The sequence below is a fragment of the Bombyx mori genome, chromosome 11 (assembly GCF_030269925.1).
Source record: "Bombyx mori chromosome 11, ASM3026992v2".
NCBI classification, from domain to species: Eukaryota; Metazoa; Arthropoda; class Insecta; order Lepidoptera; family Bombycidae; genus Bombyx; species Bombyx mori.
Genome location: NC_085117.1, coordinates 1,922,747 through 1,942,739, shown reverse-complemented (window position 1 = coordinate 1,942,739; position 19,993 = coordinate 1,922,747). Strand labels below are relative to the sequence as shown.

General features: G+C 40.0%; 1 protein-coding gene across 4 annotated transcripts; it reads left to right on the top strand.

The window, feature by feature from the left end:
• Positions 1-416: 416 nt before the first annotated feature.
• On the top strand, positions 417-19,090 carry LOC101736607 (bromodomain-containing protein 8). 4 transcript variants are annotated; one of them, XM_021349465.3, is made up of 18 exons: positions 417-953; positions 2,230-2,410; positions 3,217-3,418; positions 3,855-3,962; positions 6,080-6,229; positions 7,233-7,398; positions 8,091-8,187; positions 9,120-9,176; positions 9,538-9,702; positions 10,189-10,328; positions 11,906-12,144; positions 12,498-12,685; positions 13,445-13,549; positions 14,796-14,868; positions 15,858-15,972; positions 16,883-17,017; positions 17,577-17,685; positions 18,041-19,090. In XM_021349465.3, the coding sequence occupies exons 1-18, from the start codon at positions 769-771 to the stop codon at positions 18,173-18,175; spliced, it is 2,550 nt and encodes an 849-aa protein (XP_021205140.2). In that variant the 5' UTR covers positions 417-768; the 3' UTR covers positions 18,176-19,090. The 4 variants fall into 4 exon arrangements, with proteins under 4 accessions (XP_021205140.2, XP_021205142.2, XP_012548595.2 ...); XM_021349467.3 differs by having other exon boundaries at positions 566-953; positions 6,098-6,229; XM_012693141.4 differs by having other exon boundaries at positions 566-953; positions 9,562-9,702.
• The last annotated feature ends 903 nt before the right edge of the window (positions 19,091-19,993 follow it).

Sequence of the window (19,993 nt, the reverse complement as noted above, 5' to 3'; positions counted from 1 at the left end):
CCACGACGACTTCAAAAAATATGTCATAGATCTATCTTATTTAAAAAGTGTATTAGAGTCTAACTATCATAGATTTATACACTTAATATATTCGAGATAACTATACTGAGACCTTAGAACCTATATCTCAAGGTGGGTGGCGCATTTACCTTGTATGGGCTCCAGTAACCACTTAACGCCAGGTGAGCTGTGAGCTCATTCCCCCATCTAAGCAATAAATAAAAGAAATAATAATAATTGAACACGCCAACTAACAAGCCGCTGAACGTAACTTCTCGGGATCCTCCAAAAATTTCACTGAAAAAGTCTACAATGAAATGACAACCATTTTAATGAGATTATATATTTTCTTCCTATATCATCTCATCTTAATTGATTTCTTTTTCATTCCATTTCGTTTTCATTTCATTTGATTTCATTTCATGCCATGTTTTATATTAATCAACTTCATTTATATGTAAAATTATAATATGAAATAAAATATTATAATTTTACATATAAAAAAGTTTTCATTACAATTAAAATAAGACTTGACCCGAAGGTCTTGATAACCAGGTCATTAAATACTTTAAAAAAAATATATTTGTTTTGTATCATGTTTGACGTTTGTATCATAGAATAAACACTTATTAATTGTGTTCTAAACAGTTAAATAATAAAATAAAAATAATATACTTTCAAAACAGTAAATACACATTACATGGACAATTAAACAACTATAAATAGTTATGTAATCTCGAAACTCCATTTCCAAAACATAACCTCAAAATGAGCTCGATACAAGAGCGTCTTCAGCTCAAAAGAGTTCCTCTGGACACTTGGAATATACGTGAACAGCTATGCCTGGCCTCCGCCGTGGTCAGAAGCGGGGATCAGAACTGGATGTCGGTTTCCCGCGCTCTAAAGACCCTTGGCGAGCCAAACAGGCCTCCGGACTGGTATTCCCAAAAAAGGTTTTGTTTTTCTTTTATATCTACTATATAATTATTGATACAGGTTTGAAATAGCTTGCGATAGTGAAGTGGTGGCTGAGTTGATGAGAAACACATTCGTTTTTACACATTTATTTTTTATTTTCAAACCATTTTTGCATTATTCACCAATGAAAATTCCACCACGCTTTCCACGTTATTTGAACTCGATAAAACTTAAAATTATATTCAGTAGAGCTATTATAGTATTTAGTAGGCTATAATAGGTCAACACACACTCCTCTCTCTCTCATATCGTCATTCACACACTCCATCCATGTCTTCTTTGGTCAAGTTTTCCCCCTCTACCTTGCACTACAATTTCCATAAATCTCCTAGTCTCATGCATCTCCTCTCTACGCATAACATGTCGATACCACGTGAACTGTCCGCTCTTTAAGTCTTTCCACTCGCTAAAAGACACCCTCTATAACTTTGACAACATTAGGATTGGTTAAACACAGCTCTTATATTATATGGCGGGTGGCCCCAATAATTAAATGTTCAAAAGAAATGTTAATACAACATTTTGACAAAACAATAACACCGAGTTAAACAAAATAAAATGAGATCATTGTCAAAAGCCAATTGAATATTCAATATTATAAATAATTTATAAAAATATATTATCAAATAAACTAAAATAAGTAGCATATATAGCAATAAGTTTGTTCTACACACACTTATCACATTTTATTATTATTCTCATTATCCTCTCGCAGGTCTGCTGGAAGAGATTTCTCAAAGAAATAAGTAGTGCCTTTGTACATAATTTTCCTATTACTCTGTACTGTGTCTTGTTTTCTGTGTGTACATAAATAAATAAATAAAATAAATAATAAAATAGCACTAGCTTTAAAATAAAATCATTTAATGTAATTACACTTTGGAAAGAGTTCTGATATAATGGCATATAAAAAGAGTCTAACTAAGTATGTACCTTCTTTATTTAAAATCTATGAAAAAATTTAAATTTTGCAGATTGCTCCTTAAATCCCCAGTAAATTAATCCTATTCATAAAAAAATTAACAAAATTACAAATAACTTATTTGAAAGACACTAAAGCTCTAATTAATTATATTCATTCTATTATTTTAAATAGTTATATTGTTTATGAGCTTATTCAATCCATATCAAACTGCGTAGATGTCATGTCTTCCTCTGAAGCATTGGATAGCTGAATGATAATGAGATTTAGATCTACAAGAACTGTGGGCTCCGTTATCCGTATGTCATTAACACATTTCCATCCATCAGCTGTGCTGCACAATATGGAACGCTATTAGAACATGTGGAAACGCCGAAACGAAAAAAGAGAAACTCTGACGGTGGCGTGGAAACTCCACAGGAGAGTATATTGAAACGTTTAACCCAAGATCGGATAGCCGAGATCCAGAAGAATATTGCTGAAATGAGTCAACAACATGAAGTAATGAAGGTATTTAATTTTCAAGTGAAACTTCTTTCTTTCTTCTTTATGAGGGTAAAATTTTTACAGAACGTCACGCAGGTATGCAACGGAAGGACATCAAACTACTATTAAAATTAAGTACTTGTCAAATGTCAGTAGTAGTAGTTGTTGTATTTTTCCAACTGGAAAGGCAAATGTATCATATCATACAGCCTAATATTTTATTTTTTTGTGAAAAATGTTAATAGGAATTGAAATGAAATGAAAAGAATTTGGAACATAGCATGAAATTAAATTAGTCAATTCAATTGGCAAAATATTAGTCATCTACAATTTAGAAATCTAAGCATAATGTGAATGTCAACACTGAGGTTTGAGATTGACATTTGACAGACTTTTGGCGGGAACATATCTTCCTTTTTCCCTTCTTCTAAGTCTTGGAAATCTAAAGTTTTAGATTTGCATAAATATAAGTAAGACTTATAAATTAGTTCGCCAAAAAAGTTTCACTTCTGACATGTGTACTTTGTACGCACGCACTTTTTTTTTTTTATAAATCTCAAGCTTTTTATAAAACTTTAAGTGCTGTCAGAGTTGTTAAGTATTGGCTAATATCTGACCATTTAGTGACAGTTCGGTGTCAACATCAACATCAACTTTTAAAAGGTTTTATAGCCTAGTAATGAGAGTTTTAAGTCAAAGTCTTATTTTTACACACCAGTGCATCGCTACATACGAATGCACCGGACCTCTTATCCTTTAGGCCACGACGACTTCACTTTGACTCATAAATATAAGCTAGTAATATATCTTTCTTTACCTTTGTACCACAGGATGAATTATCGGAGATCCGTAATCCTTCAACGTCTGATGAGCGTCTGCTTGAGCTCTGGGCCAACATGGAGTCCGCGAAACGGGCTAAAGAAAGAGAAGCAGCGAAGAAGGTAGCTTGGCTCAAAGAAAGAGAGGAAAGGCGGGTCAGAGCCGAGAGGAACTGGCGTCCACAATCGACTCCGTCTTCACCAGCACACGACAGTACGTAGATTTGGACTAAGTTAATCTTTCCAGAATTTCTTATAAACGGTTGGCTGGATAAAAACGCTTTTAGCGATAAGGCTGCCTATTGTACTCGTACAAATATATCTGCTTGTTGACCGTTTTTCTAATGTTAATTGTGTTTTGGGGTGCATTCTCTATCTCTCTCTCTTCTCTCTCTATATATCCGCACTCCTCTCTCACTCTCTCTCCCCCCCCTCTCTTTCTCTCTCACCCCTCCCCCTTTCTCTCTCTCCCCTCTCTCTTTCTTTCTCTCCCCTCTCTCTTTCTTTCTCTCCCCTCTCTCTTTCTTTCTCTCCCCTCTCTCTTTCTTTCTCTCCCCTCTCTCTTTCTTTCTCACCCCTCCCCCTCTCTCTGTCCCCTCTCTCTTTTCTCGTAGGTAGACGACCTCAAATGACCTCTATTCGTTTGACAGACACACCGACTCCAGTGCCCCCAGCCTCCCCGCTCCTGACGTCACTGCTGAAGTCGTCTCCGGTTGTAACAACACCACAGCACATCTCGCATCCAGCCAATCTTGTCGGTATGTCACTTATATAATTACACGGAGTGACTTCATTGAAACTAACCTAACCAGTCTGGATGCAGCGTAAGAATGTGTGACGTCATTTGGGGCCAAAGTGAGTTAACCAAATAATAATGACCTGTGGTCCCCCAGTAGCCGAAATTCGACTATAGTTAATTGAAATCATAAGTTTGTAGGCGATTCTAAGACTCACTTGGCACGCGATTATCATCCCTAACGCCCCACGACATAGACAACTCAGTGGATTGTGGAAAATAGCGGAAATATTTTTTTATTTTTTTATTTCTTAGATGGGTGGACGAGCTCACAGCCCACCTTGTATCAAGTGGTTACTGGAGCCCATAGACATCCACAACGTAAATGCGCCACCCACCTTGAGATATAAGTTCTAAGATCTCAGTATAGTTACACCAGCCGTTTCACCCTTCAACCTGGAAAGCATTACTGCTTCACGGCAGAAATAGACAGGGCGGTGGTACCTACCAGTGCGGACTCACAAGAGGTCCTATCACTAGTGGCTTTGATCTGAAGGGGGGTGGCAGTAACATGGTTTGCTGTTAGCTCATTAATCTTATATCTTTAACCGAGCAATTCTTGTATATAAATATGTACCGTAAAATGGGACGATTCGGGACAAATTCCAACTTTATGAGCAATTTTAAGGTAGTTGTTGATGTATAAAATGCTATATAAGGATCAAAATGATTGAGTCTTGGGGGCATCTTTGTTGTCTAATTTAAAATTATGCAACTAGCATTCCAGTTTAAGCAAAAAATGCAAAAATAGGTGTAATCCCTATTTACCCGAAAATTGCGGTTAATTGGGACGAAATGAGAAATTTGCTAGGGTTGGTACTACTTTTATTTTTATATATAGTTTTAATTAATTTATTTATTTAGTTGCACCAACAAAGTGATCATCAATAAAAAAAATTTAAAAACTGACAAAAGTACATGGCAGACATCACCTCAATTATAGGTGCAATCGACAGTGCTGATATTTCTATCTGGGTTAAGAGATTAGGGGTGTCGGTTATTCCATGGATTAATCAGATGAATACCCCTACTCTGAACAAATATTAAATATTTTATTATGTATTACTTAGACATTTTTGTCCACCTTGAGATTTCATTGATCTTGTTACATGTCTCTGCAAAATCGACTTACTTATATTAAATTGCTTACCTATTTCAACTAAAGACTTATTCCCAATTTCGCTTCGAATAAACCAGATTTTTACCAACAAATTTAAAAAATATTGTTATAACTACATAGACAACCCTACAAACCTGTACCTATTTATACTTAGGTCGTTTCCATTTCACGTATTCTCATCCCAATTGACCTCTTTTTCGTTGTTATTTGTACCTAGGACGTCCCCAATATCCCCAAAAACAACAGATTTTTACATGTATTTTTATTTAATCAAATACATTAAAACCAATAACAACTGAGACTTACCTTTAATATATATGCTGGTTCAAACACTAAATAACGTTTATAAATCATAGTCGTCTTCTATTATTATCAAATAAATCAAAGAGAGCAAAGTTTCTAGCACTAAAATAATTACCACCACAGGAAGTTAATTTGAAACGCGATTTTTTATAAGTTAGCAGCTATTATCATGCATGTTCAGAGTTGTTTTGTGAACTTTCAACATTCTACTATTAAACTACAAAAAATGGAAGATTTTGCAACGAATATAAAACTTATATTGAGCATCGAAAGATTTTCCCGGTTTTTTCCCGATTCGCCTCTCAATCCCTAACCGCCCCATTTTACCGGTATATAATCTGAAACTCGGAAAGGGGTCCAACGATTTTCATAAAATTTAGTATACAGGGGATTTAGGGGGCGATAAATCGATCTAGCTACAATTTATTTTCAGAAAATGTTGTTTTATTCATGTTTTCAATAATCAACTTTATCGATAATAATCAACTTGAACATAAACTTTTTTTTTTGTAATTGAAAGAAAATAACAAATAGTATAATATCAATATGTAATTCGTATTTAAATAAAATTTCTAAAAAACACAATTATTCAAAAGAAAAAAGAAACCGGTCATCCTCTAGTGAAATTTAAAGATGATGTCCGCTGTGTCATTCAGAAACGGTCTCGCCATCAGTCACGGCTCCTACTCTGTCGATGCTGCTGGAGAAGTCCTTGTCCTCGTCCTCCTGCAACCAGCACGAGAGCAAGCACGCGGCCATCGAGCACATCAAGAGTCAGCTGCAACAGATCGAGCACCAGCTGAAGGGTAGGTGGAGGATTAGTTGGCCCCCGAAGCTAGCACTATACTAATGACATCGGGGGGTCATGCTAGATTCACCGAGCGAGTAGGTGAGCTAACCTGGTGACATTGCTAACGAGCAAGAGCAGTGCTTCGCAGAATCTACCACCGGATCGAAATCGCGACTCATTGAGATGATCCGGCGAGAAGCTCAGTGGGCTGTGTCTATGGGTTAATTTACTCGTCGAGCCCTTCGATGCATTGAAATTTAGTCTTCGCGTCTCAGAACTGAGTTAAAAATACAATACTTTTTGGTAGAAAATGAAAAGTCATATAGTGCCTTTTGCATGAATATCGCCCACAGTTGGGCAAATTCTTAAACTAGGGTCCGGCTAAAAATGACAATTAGACCGTAATAACTAATGTCTCAAGGTTTAGATTAAATTTATGTAATACATGTCTTTTGTCTTTTTTTTTTAAAGTAAAACATTTTCAATATCTTACCATATATTATTAGCTTTTTTTTTATTGGCAACATTAGATAATTTTTTTTTATTGTCCTTGTAAGTAGACGAGTATCGGACACGCCTTTGGTTACCGTCGCCCATGGACAAGAGCAATGCCAGGGGCAGAGCCAAGCAACTGTTTAATACTCTCCACAAGCCTCGTTTGAAGGGCTCTCGGGAAACGCGTAGCCGAGCTCATTCTAAAACTCATCAATACATACGAACCAAAAAAGGAAATCGCTCAACAAACAGACCATTTTGCTGCCCATTTATGTACTACTTTTTTTATTTATTGCTTAGATGGTTCGACGAGTTCACGGCCCACCTGATGTTAAGTGGTTACTGGAGCCCATAGACATCTACAACGTGAATGCCGCCACCCACTTTGAGACATGAGTTGTAAGGTCTCAGTTTTAAGAATACTACTAAAATTCTAACATACTCCTAAAATAAATACACTGTAACATCGCTCCGCGAGTGCTCTGTGGTGCGCACGGTGTTGCAAGCGTTGTTTTAATCCGTAGCGAACACGAGCGCGCCGGTGTTGCCAGCCCCCGCCCCCGCCCCCACCCTCGCCCCCGCAGTGGACATCGACGACATCGAGATCAAGGCTGAAGACGTTTACGCCTTCAGGGACGTGGACATACACATACCGCCCGTCGCCTTGCAAAAAGGCGGCGCGGGGGGCAGGTGAGTGACCCCCACCCGGGGGCCCCAGCGGGGGGTTCGGGGTCGATCTTGTGGTCCACGATTAGAGAGTAAAAAAAGTCGGCTTACGGACGATAGTTTGACGTGATGACGTCAGCAGCGGAACTATTCGAACTGCTAGCTGTGACGTCACGCGAGAACAGAGATAAATGTGTCACGAGTCGACTCGGGCCGATCGATCCTCCCGCTCGCACGGTCAAGCTCGGGCGGAACGTGACACTTTTTCGTGCGTGCAGCCCGTGTTCATGGATTTATAAGACGTTATCACGTCAAAAAATCCATTAAAATTTCTATTGAACCCGGGACTTTTTTATAGGATCTTCATCACTTTGATTAAGAAAAAAAAAACTGGTTTATTTGAATTCTCTTGAGCGGAGTCGAAGAAGTTTTGAGGTGACTCCTGAGACGTGTGAATAGAAAATGAATAGAGTCGAGAATAAATATTTAATTCCTTTCTTCTTTTTTTTGGAAGAAAAAAAGATAGACTAAAGAAGTTTCACTTCAAAAAATATTTTATACTCAAAATGTAGTAGTGTTTATTTTTCATTGCCCGTGTAGGCAGATGGGCATACGGCCCATCTGATGATGAGTGGTCACACGTGGACGTCGCAACGATAGGGACACAGCCAAGCCATTGCCTACCAGAAATTCATTTTTTTTTCTTTTATTTACAGCAAACAAGAAAAACCAGCTCCCAAAAAGGATGAAGAGGCTGTCGAAGCTGACGGGGCCGCGGAGGATTCCTCTGAACCAATGGAGGAGAGTATCAAGGTGCGTACTGATTGATCTCGACACAGCCTTGCTTGGCAAGATTTGGTGGGTGATGTCCTAACGGGAGGTATCATCACCGCTGAGTGTCGTCAGAGCGCTGACAGCAGCCGAGATGAGATGAGTGAGAAGCGTCATTGGAGTAAACTTTTATTTATTTATTGCTTAGATGGCTGGACGAGCTCACAGCCCACCTGGTGTTAAGTGGTTACTGGAGCCCATAGACATGTACAACGTAAATGCGTATAGTTACAACGGCTACCCCACCCTTCAAACCGAAACGCATTACTGCTTCACGGCTGAAATAGGCAGGGCGGTGGTACCTACCCGTGCGGACTCACAAGAGGTCCTACCACTACCAGTAAAAAAATCATTAAATTAACTTTAGATTAAAAACTTTAAGCAAACCACACAAGTCTGTTGACTTGGTGACTCTGGTCAGGGTGGTCAGGCCAAATTAGAAAGTACATGAGGTCGAAGTGGCATGTCTCAAGCGCTGTTTACGTCGTGATATAAGTGGTCACTCGTCATGAGTTTAAAAGTACGTGTATCCAGGGGAGAAGACAATCTACAGAGGGTTGTACTTTTTGAAGTGAAACTTCTTTAGGCGCGTTGAGAGTAAAATTTAACTCGCGATAGATTCGTTACGGCTAGAGAGAAAAAATACGATTTGGGAAGAGCGAGAGCGAGAAAATAGACAGAGCGTCTCGCGAACCACTCGACCGTGGAGAGAGGGAGAGGACAAAGCGAGCTTGGTCGTCTCACTTATACACAGCATTCTCTATTACAAGAGAAACTTGATTTAAGGATGAGAAACGAAGGAGACCACAATACTACACACCGTAAAAGAAGTTTAACTTCTTTCACGTGCACGCGCATCATTTTATTTTATTTTAGTAGCTCTTAATGTAATTGGTTATTTTTATTTTTCTCAGGAGGAACCGACGTCCGTGGAGGCTAGCGAAGAGGCTGTGATAGAAGATACGGAGGTGGTAAGTTGGCACGCTCGCTCTGGGCGATCCCCCAGACACAGCCCACTGAGTTTCTCGCCGGATCTTATCAGTAGGTCGTGTTTCCGATCAGGTGGTAGATTCTGCGAAGCACGGCTCTTGCTAGGGCCAGTGTTAGCAATGTCATCAGGTTTGAGACTAGTTAAGGCTACGCTGATATAGCCTCTCAAGGCTATCAGCTTCGGTAGGAAAAAAAAAGGGCGATGAGATATCTTTTCGATAAGCACATCACACTTGTGCTTATCGAAAAGATATCTCATCACACTTGAAGCTGGGTCACGCCGGCAGTCCAATATTAGACATAGAATGACCCAAAAACCTTAAGTGGCTACATACCGTACAGGCTGACGCGACGTTGCCGCCGCAGGAACCGCCGGAAGAGGCTCCGGAAGCGGAGGGGGCCGCCCCCCCGCCCGACCCCCCAGCAGAGACGGAGGTCAAGGTCAGCTTCCCGGAAGTGAAATTCCCGACGACCGAAATAAAAGTCATTCAACCCGAAGTTGAAAAGGTAAGCGTATGCCTTATGTAATTTAATTCGATTAATGGGAGTAATCTATATATTGTTACGCGCTGGGCCTCGAGATAAATAAATCTTTCACCAAAGTACAACTTAAAACTGTATTCATCACTTGGAACACACACAGAACACTTTAAAATTCTCAATTCGCAACGCTTTTATAATCGATACGACATCCCTAGAATTATCGAAAATATTCCACACAAGTCGAGTATTGTGTGTTTCCGCTATCTGACAATAGACGACGTTGTACTTCTCGAGCGCTCTAGATGCTACTAAATCCTTCGATATTCGATAGACGAGCATAAGGCCAACCTAGTGGTGAGTGGCTACCGTCGCCCATGGACTTCGACAATGCCAGAGGCAAAGCCAAGCCGCTGCCTACTAAAGGCAAACTTTGATATCAAGTCTCATACGATGAATCAAGAAATTATATTTATACATACATATATATATAAGTCTACCCTTGAATTTCAGATAAAAGAGGAGATCAAGGAAATAGAATCGACACCCCCTCAACCGGACGTGGAGGAAGAGGAGGTGGTCACGCCGAAAGATGAACCAGCCCCTCCGGTCGAGGAGGAGCCTCTACCCGCGGAAGAGAGTGACGCACTTGAGTGAGTGTTGATGATCCACCCTAGAGACAGTGAGAGCGGTAATTCAACAACAGACTTGAGACATGAAGTCTAATCCTCAATGGTGATATCTTTAATTTGGCTCGAAGGCCCATATGTTGCGTTGTGGTGAATGAGAGTGGACTGTATTATTAGTTTGATATTTTTATTATTTGATAAGTGACAAATTAAAGATATATGAATATAAGAAATATGAAATAGATGGGTCGCCCTTGGCGGCTGGAAATGAAAAGGGGTAAAGTGTCATAGCGCACGTCGCTCGTTGACACTTTTGACGTTCCGAATTCAAACAATGGTATAGCTCAGAGGTCGGCAAAATGCGGCTCTTTGAACTCTTGAGTGTGGCTCTGGTACAAATATCCCACGGGCTTGCCTGGCCTTTAATATTATCCGGCTGTGGACGAAAAAGCCGGTTAATAATATGTACGGTCATTTAATATCAGCACCCCTGACTGATTACTATTATACCTAGTCAGGTCATAAATTCTGTCACATGTTTAATGTAAAATAATTGAAACAAGTTTATTCATTATGTAACCATTCATATACCAAAATGAACATAGCAAAACCTAGATTCTTATGACACTAAAGTTTATTCAAAATGACCTCCGTGATTTTGAATACAGGCCTTCAATCTGCGCGGCCAGTCGTCTATCGCAGCACGAACGAGGTCCATGTCAATATCGGCGGCTGCCTTAATCAAGGATGTCTTGAGTGACTCCAAATTGGGATGAGGCTTTGAGCACGCCTTTTCCTCCAAGTGTTGCCATATCTTGTAATCTAACGGATTCAAATTTGGACTGGAGGAGGGCCAGTCTTCGTGCCTAAACTTTTTTGTGGCCAGCATTCTAAAAGAAAAGTTTTTACTGTGTGACAATACTTATGACCTGACTAGGTATATATTAATCGAAGCAGTATACAATATAGCATTTATTTTATGAGTTGTAATAATGAATGGTTACTACATTTACAAACAGATATGGTTCTCAATTTTTTTGTAAGTGGTTTTAATTTGCATATTTGGCTCTTCTATACTATAATAATAATATTATAAAGAGGAAAGATTTGTTTGTTTGTTTGTATTGAATAGGCTCCGAAACTACTGAACCGATTTGAAAATTCTTTCACTGTTTGGAAGCTACACTATTCCCGAGTGACATAGGCTATAATCTTTTTTGAAACAAATTAGGGATCCTTACTAAAACTCCAATAATGTAACCCAAGGTGTCAAAAACAATTACCTAAAATATTCTTTACATCGCGTGCCCTGCGAAAACTATTCATGATAGAATAAAATAATGTACTACGACTTTGTAGAACACAGTATTATTTACAAAAAGTGTCGCGACAGCATATGTCTAACTATTGCAGTTGTGCCGCAATAAGTGTTCTTTTATTTAAAAAAATAAAACAACGTCAAATATCGTTGAAATTTTTGTTAAAGACCCGAGCGGAGTCGGAACGGGCCGCTAGTCACTAATAAGTTTGCCGACCACTAATCTAACGTAACGACTATCCAGTCTTTCGTACCTTCAGATGAAGAGTTACACAAATTTCAGCCCCGAACCACCTCCGGTCCCTGTAGAAGAGAAACCAGAGCCGTCCGCGAGCGAAACGGAAGTTGTAACCCCTGAAGCACTTCCTCAAGATGAGTCGGTTGAAGAACCGCCTCCCGCGCAACAGCCGGAGGACGTCGAGGAGGAGTGTCTGAGGGTGCTGCCCGAAGATATACCCTTGCCACCGGAGCCGGAACCGGATGCGAAGGAGCCCGACGCACCAGAAGCGGCTGAGAACCCAGGTTTGAGTCTTTGACGCAGTCATCACTACATAGTATAAAACAAAGTCACTTTCTCTGTCCCTATTTTTTTTTATTGGTTAGATTTTTTTTATTGGTTAGATTGGTTGATTGGTACAACGCAAATGCGCCACCCACCTTGAGATATAAGTTCTAAGGTCTCAGTATAGTTACAACGGCTGCCCGCCTTCAAACCGAAACGCATTACTGCTTCACGGCAGAAATAGGCAGGGCGGTGGTACCTACCCGTGCGAACTCACAAGAGGTCCTACCACCAGTAGAGTACCTTCAGTATACTTCCGGGGACTTGTGTCAGCGTTATCTAGTCTAATCTTAAAATATAATCTACGGGTCAGTTTCAGCGCCACCAGAGGAGACTCCGGTCGAGGAGCCACCGCCCGAAGCGAAGCCGGAAGCCGAAGAGGAAACACCACTGGTGGAAGTCAAGACGGAGCCGGAAGTGGCGAACGAATCGGCCGCACCGGAACCGGAAGCGGCCATCGAGAAGACAGAGGACGGACTGAAGAGAGACGAAGATGCCGAGGTGCGTGGTTCATGATTTGTGAGGTCGAAGCCGGTTTTCAGACCTCAAGGGAATTTGAAAGGCGTCCCTCAATATCACTAACATTGGGGGCGAATTTAAATCGATATCCCGACAATATGACTTACAAGTACCTAGGTTTGTCGGATCTTCTCAGCGGGTCGCGTTTCCGATCCGGTGGTAGATTCTGCGAAGCACGGCTCTTGCTGTTGTTTAACAAATGTTCACGATTGACTTCCACAGTGAAGGAATAACATCGTGTAATAAAAATCAAACCCGCTAAATTATGATTTGCGTAATTACTGGTGGTAGGACCTCTTGTGAGTCCGCACGGGTAGGTACCACCGCCCTGCTTATTTCTGCCGTGAAGTAGTAATGCGCTTTGAAGGGCGGGGCAGCCGTTGTAACTATACTGAGACCTTACAACTCATGTCTCAATGTGGATGGCGCATTTACATGCATGCGCGATGGTGCATCGAAGCTCCGCGAACTGACGCTTCTGTGATGCTGGTTCGGAACTGACCCCACTGCTGATAAATATAATTTCAACCACATATGACGTCATTAGACCTGACTTTAGACCCGTTGAGTTTTTTAAGGTGGGTGGCGGCGTTTGTAGATGTCTATGGGCTCCGGTAGCCACTTAACATCAGGTTGGCCGTGAGCTCGTCCACCCATCTAAGCAATAAAAAATAAAAATTAACAACTTCACTCCGTCTTCTGTCAAAAAGTCCTTCCTCATTCAAGTTTCCTGTGCTGCAGGATTCAATACCGCTGAACCAGATGCTCATCCAGGCGGTCGCGAAGCGGGAGCCGCCGCCCCCCGAGGAGACGCACGCCGAGACAGACGACGACACCCCCATGGAGGTGACGGGACATCAGCATTATTTTTATTGCCCTTGTAGGCAGAAAAGCACACGGCTCACCACGGATGGTGAGTGGTTACCGTCGTCCATGGACTTTAGCAATGCCAATAACAGAGCCAAGCCGATGCCTACCGCTAAATAGCCTCCGCAAGCCTCGTTTGAAGAAGGACATGTCATAGCGCTCGGGAGACACCGTGGAGGGGAGCTCATTCCATAGCCGGATGGTACGTGGCAAAAAATATCTCTGGAAACGCACTGTAGATGACCGCAGTGGCTCCATTATCCTGCCCTCCTCCTAGTCACCAGGGGTCGCTGCAAAATGTTTTCTCCCTCCATACTCCTCTATCATATACCATTTCATCTCTCACTCCCCTCCCACACATATCGTCTTTGACGCAATCCATCCGTTTCTTCTTAAGTTTACCTCTTACTCTAAAGCCTAAAGATTTAGGTAATGGGACATCTGGTCTTTAATACAAGGCGCGTCTATGAAGGCGATGCTGCTGTCCGAGGGCTGATAGGTTGCCGGCGTCCCTAGTAGCCTTTTTTATTTTATTGTTTTCATTTATTGATCCACAAAACAAATCACAACCATAGGAATTATAAGTTTAATTATTGAATATAACAATTTGCAATTGCAATTGTTATATTTATTTATTATTTTATATTTATTATTTATATTCAAATTGAATTGCAATTCAAAACAGGTGCATACACAAAATTTATAAAAACACACACAGACACAACCGTATAAATAAATTTTGACATAATATTAACAACAACAAAAAAGAGGGTAGTTAGTATCCGACTCTACCCATAGATTGATTTGTCATAATCAATGGCATGTTGTAAGCGGCGGCTCGGCGTGCCCTTGACATTGCTGATGTCCATGGCGCTACTGTAACCACTTACCATCAGGTGGGCCGTATGCTGGTCCGCCTACAAAGGCATTTAAAAAAAAACGTTAAGTCGGATTAAGAGTTAATCTGCGTTTACAGCTAATATGTTCTTTATTTCAATAGTAATAAGCACTAATTTTGCACGCTCGCTTGTTTGTTTGGAATACTTGAAACACGAATATACTACGTGCATAGAAAATTGATCCGTATTTGATATAAAATAGAGTTTAAATTAAATTAAAGTAGGCGATTGTGTACCTTATTTATATACGACACATGGATCATTTTCCTGTACTAATACTTTCAAAAGCTTCTCGCCTCGTTTTGATAATGCTTTCCGTTTCGCAGTTGAGCAGAGAAGAGGAGAAGGACGGAAAGAAAAAGAGAGACTATTCTAGAAAGAAGAAATCCGATTCTCGAAGTGAGTCGCTTCTGTCTTTTTTACCTCCAAACTTCCTCGAAAGCTCCTCAGACATTCTTGACTTCAAACACATAATTATGTCTTGCTTATTACCACCATGAAGCAGTAAACTTCGAATTCGACCTCATGTCTCAAGATGAGTCATGCGGTGATGTCCATGGGCACTGATAACCACTAAACATTGATTATGCGGTCAGCTTATTCATGTATATAGAGTAATAATAGAAAAAAAAACACGTGTGGTACTTGGGGACTGCCGCGGTAAAGCTATTGCATAGCATTTTTATCAACTTATGCCATTATAATTAGACAATAATAATTTAATATTAAAACAATAATAATAAGATAAGACCACGCTATAACAATAACTGTCCCCTTCACACTCATAAGCTAGACCGCGCGAGAGAGAGATGGATAGACTTTTCATGATGCGCATGCAGTGTTTGTCTCTTTTTATACGCTTTATATTAGCTTCACTTGTATGTATGTATGTAACTGACTCCTTTAGACGCGATTTTGACCCACTTAATAAACGGCCAGATTTCATTCAAACTTTGTAGATCTATCGAGAACCGATGACAATTCAATATTAAAAAAAAAATTATAAATAATAAAAAAAAACTAAAAAACACGCTTTATATAAAATTCAACTAAAAGATAGAAAATAAATTTTAATAAATTTATTTTGAAAGTAGTGTAAAAAAATATATTTTTTATTTTTTAAAAAGCGTGGTTTGCATGGTGTTATTGGTTATAAATATTTTTCTGACAGATATGAATAGAAGAATTATTATTTCAATAATATCTTAAAAAGCACCCCACGCTTTTTTTACAATAAAAAATATATTTTTTTACACTATTTTCAATTTAAATTTATTAGTGTCGCTTTTTTCATTTCATATCACTTAATAATATAGGGCTGTTATAGAGAATGTCCCAAGTTTGATGATGATGATGATGCGATTTGATAACTCGGCCAACTCTTCCAGCCTGCTCAGGGTCGGAGAGCGCTGCGGAGACCAGCGCCCCGGACTCGCCCAGCGGCAACGACGCCGAGAGACAGCACCGCCTGTGGAGGAAGTCCGTCATGCTGGTCTACAGCAGGTAGAACCACTCCACATGTTTTTTTAATAATTTTTTTATTGTCTAGATTGCTGGACGAGCTCACAGCCCACCTGTCGTTAAATGTTTACTGGAGCCCATAGACATGTACAATGTAAATGCCGCCATTTACCTTGAGATATGAGGTCTAAGGTCTCAGTATAGTTACAACGGCTGCCCCGCCCTTCAAACCGAAACGCATTACTGCTTCACGGCAGAAATAGGCAGGGCGGTGGTGCCTACCCGCGCGGACTCACAAGAGGTTCACACAAAACGCTACAAAACCAAAGAATTTTAAAATATTACATACATTTTAAATTACTTATCATTTGAAGTCGTCGTGGCCTAAGAGATAAGACGTCCGGTGCATTCGTGTTGAGCGATGCACCGGTGTTCGAATCCCGCAGGCGGGTACTAGTTTTTCTAATGAAATACGTACTCAACCAATGTTCACGATTGACTTCCACGGTGAAGGAATAACATCGTGTAATAAAAATGAAACCCGCAAAACTATAATGCGTTTCAGTATGAAGAGGGGGACAGCCGTTGTAACTATATACTACTACCTTAGAATCTATATGTCAAGGTGAATGACGGCATATACGTTGTAAATGTCTATGGGTTCCAGTAACCACTTAACACCAGGCGGGCTGTGAGCTCGTCCATCCATTTAAGCAAAAAAAAAACCAATATAAAAAGTATTTAGTTAATATTTGTTCCAGTTTTTAGTATATAATATACAAAGTTAATTAATTAATCCTGTGTTTACAAAAATGTAATAATAATAATAATTTTTAAAATAACAAAATTTAATTTAATTTCTTGTAAATAAAAGTTCTAGAACATAATACATATATCTTATTTATTTATTTATTTTAGATTTTTTTATCATCATTCATCCCCCTGATTCCAGATTGTGCGCCCATAAATACGCTTCGTTGTTCCTCCGTCCGATCAGCGACGAGGAGGCGCCCGGGTACAGCGTCGTCGTGAAGCGGCCCATGGACCTCACCACGATCCGCAGGAACATCGACAACGGAAACATCAGGTTGAGTTTCAAAAATGGCCACGCTATACAAAAAATAGACTTAATTCGAGGCCAATAAGTAAACTGATAACCGTTCGTTGTTAACCCACGTATGACGTCATACAACAGAATCGCCAATGTTTCACCAGAACGTTTATTGCAGTATTATTTGATGTCCGAAATGAAACTTTAAAAGCTTAAAAGAATTTTTTTTAATACAAAAATTATCGAAGATGCAATAACCAACTAGAAGTACAAAATCAAGTCAATATTGTCTATGTCATTAACTCTGACAGCGCGAACCGTCGATAAGACGACCTTCTACCAATGTGTATAAAATACCGAGCGTCGGAATATCGACTGTTTTAATTATTATTTTATAAGGTTACCTTTTTTTGTTGAAAATCATTTAGCGATTTCTGCAAAATAAAATTAGTGTCCAAGACGATTCGCCGGACCCTCGACGAGCGCGCCTCTAGCGGTTGACGATCGGAGTTCTGTCGGCGCGGCTTCGCACCCTGGTCCGATAGATGGCGCTGCTATTCCTACTGATTTTATGGTCTTTTCCGATCGCTCCCAGGACGACGGCCGAGTTCCAGCGCGACGTGCTCCTGATGCTGTCCAATGCCCTCATCTACAACAGCACGGAGCACAGTGTCCACTCGATGGCGAAGGAGATGCACGAGGAGGTATGTAGGCGGGAGGGTCGATAGCTCGATTGTTGGTTAAGTGACGTCATCATTGCTGACGTCATTGTTCCATCGGGGTTTTTTACGTGGGTGGGCAAACTCACGACCCACCTGGTGTTAAGTGGTTAGCAGAGCCCATAGACATCTATAACGTAAAAGCCGCCACCTACCTTGAGATAAGAGTTTTAAGGTCTCAGTATAGTTACAATGGCTGCTACACCCTTCAAACCGAAACGCATTACTGTTTCACGGCAGGGTAGTGGTGCCTATCCGTGCGGACTCACAAAAGGCCTTATGACCAGTAAAATGATGGATGGTGGCAGCTCTTGTTGACCGTGATTGTGTTGACTTGTAGGCTCAGTGTCAGCTGGGCATGCTGGTGGCTGCGCAGGCGCACGCCGGACTGTGCGCCGCCCCCCCGCTGCGGAGGAAGAGGAGGCGCCACCACTCCCCCCTGCACCACCCCGCGCACTACACGCGCCCGCACTGAGAGGGGACCACGTCAACACGAGCGCGCAATGTAACGCAAAATCGGTCACTAAAGCGACTAGTGTCAGAGCTTAATAAATACATATTTAATTATTACTAGCGGTCCCGCAGTAGTAGAAATTCGACTATAATGAATTGAAATTTTATGTTGAAACATTATTATGGTTCTATTGTCAAACACTGTTATACTTTTAATCACAGATGTCGCCAAAACTACACTATAGATAAATAATATTAGTCTATTCTCAATTTGACCACAGACTTTAAACAATAAACAAAAGTTTGACAATTGACAATAAAGAGTATATTTATATGTATGTGTTGTGTCAAATACATGGTAGTGTGTGTAATGTTTTGTTTTTATCGATTTAATGTATTTTTTATGCATAATTAACAAAAATATTAAACATTCTGTACTCATTCCATATATTCTCTATAAGTGTGGGAAATTTCACACTCCTCCGTCGGGCAATTTTCTTAAAAAGGGATACAAAGTTTTTGCTTCACATATTAATTTAAAAATTAATCTTAGTTCAGTCTCCGCGTACTATATTGTTGAAACTATGTAATTAAATTCACAATAATAATAATAATATGTATGAAGAATAGTGATTGTAAAATGGAATATAGGGAACCCGAGCAAATACCAGGCCCCGCCTATTTCTGCCGCAAAACAGTAATGCGTTACGGTCTGAAGGGCGGGACAGGCGTTATAGAATTAAGACAACATCCTTTGGGCCTTAGCTCAATTTATCTGTTTATTTAATAAAATCGAAAAGGATAAGTATAAAATTATTCACAGGAGGATAAGCCTTCGTAAATTTTTTTTTTTTAAATAAATGAATGTTTATCTAATTGAGACTTTATCCATTTTTGTTTTCTTTTTAAAAATAAATGAAACCTTTACTTGTAATAACTGACTGTTGTTATTTTTAATTTTATTTTATCCGACTTTTAAATGAATCTATGGTCTGGAAACTAGACCTTTAAGCCAAAACTTTAATTTTCTTGTTATATTCTGTTAGAATACGGTATGGCTATAACGGTAGACAGCGGTTTATCTGTATCTTTGGCTTTCCTGACGTCCATAGGAGACGGTAACCGCTCACCATCAGGTAGGCCGCATGCTCGTCTGCCTACAAGGGCAATACATACATTTACTACATTTATTTTTATTAATAGATAGACGAACTCACAGCCCTGTTAAGTGGTTACTGGAGCTCATAGACATCTACAACGTAAATGCGCCACCCACCTTGAGATATAAGCTCTAAGGACTCAGTATAGTTACGACTGCTCCACCCTTCAAACCGCATTACTGCTTCACGGCAGAAATAGGCGGGGTGGAGTGTACCCGTGCGGACTCACAAGACCTCCTACCATCAATAAAAATTGAAATTAGTTCCTGTGACTTTAATTGTCGAATTTAATGATGCAACTGAAAAGACAAATAAATAAATTGTCTTTTAAATGTATAATTTTAGAGATAATTAAGAAATTCAACACATTGGTCGATTATGACAAAGATTAACCCACAGACAGCCCAATGAGTTTCTCGCCCGATCTTCTCAGTGGGTCGCGTTTCCGATCCGGTGGTAGATTCTGCGAAGCACTGCTCTTGCTAGGGCTAGTTGGTAGCTAGAATAACCCTTTAAACTACCAGCGAATAAGTAGGAAAAAAATATATAAGTGAGGCCTTGTTTTCATAAATAATCTGAGTATAGTTTGTTTATATATTTTAGCCTCAAATGACGTCACACGTGTTGAATTCCCGCGCGCCTTTTAGTACGAACCAGTAAAAACCAAATAAAACAACAAA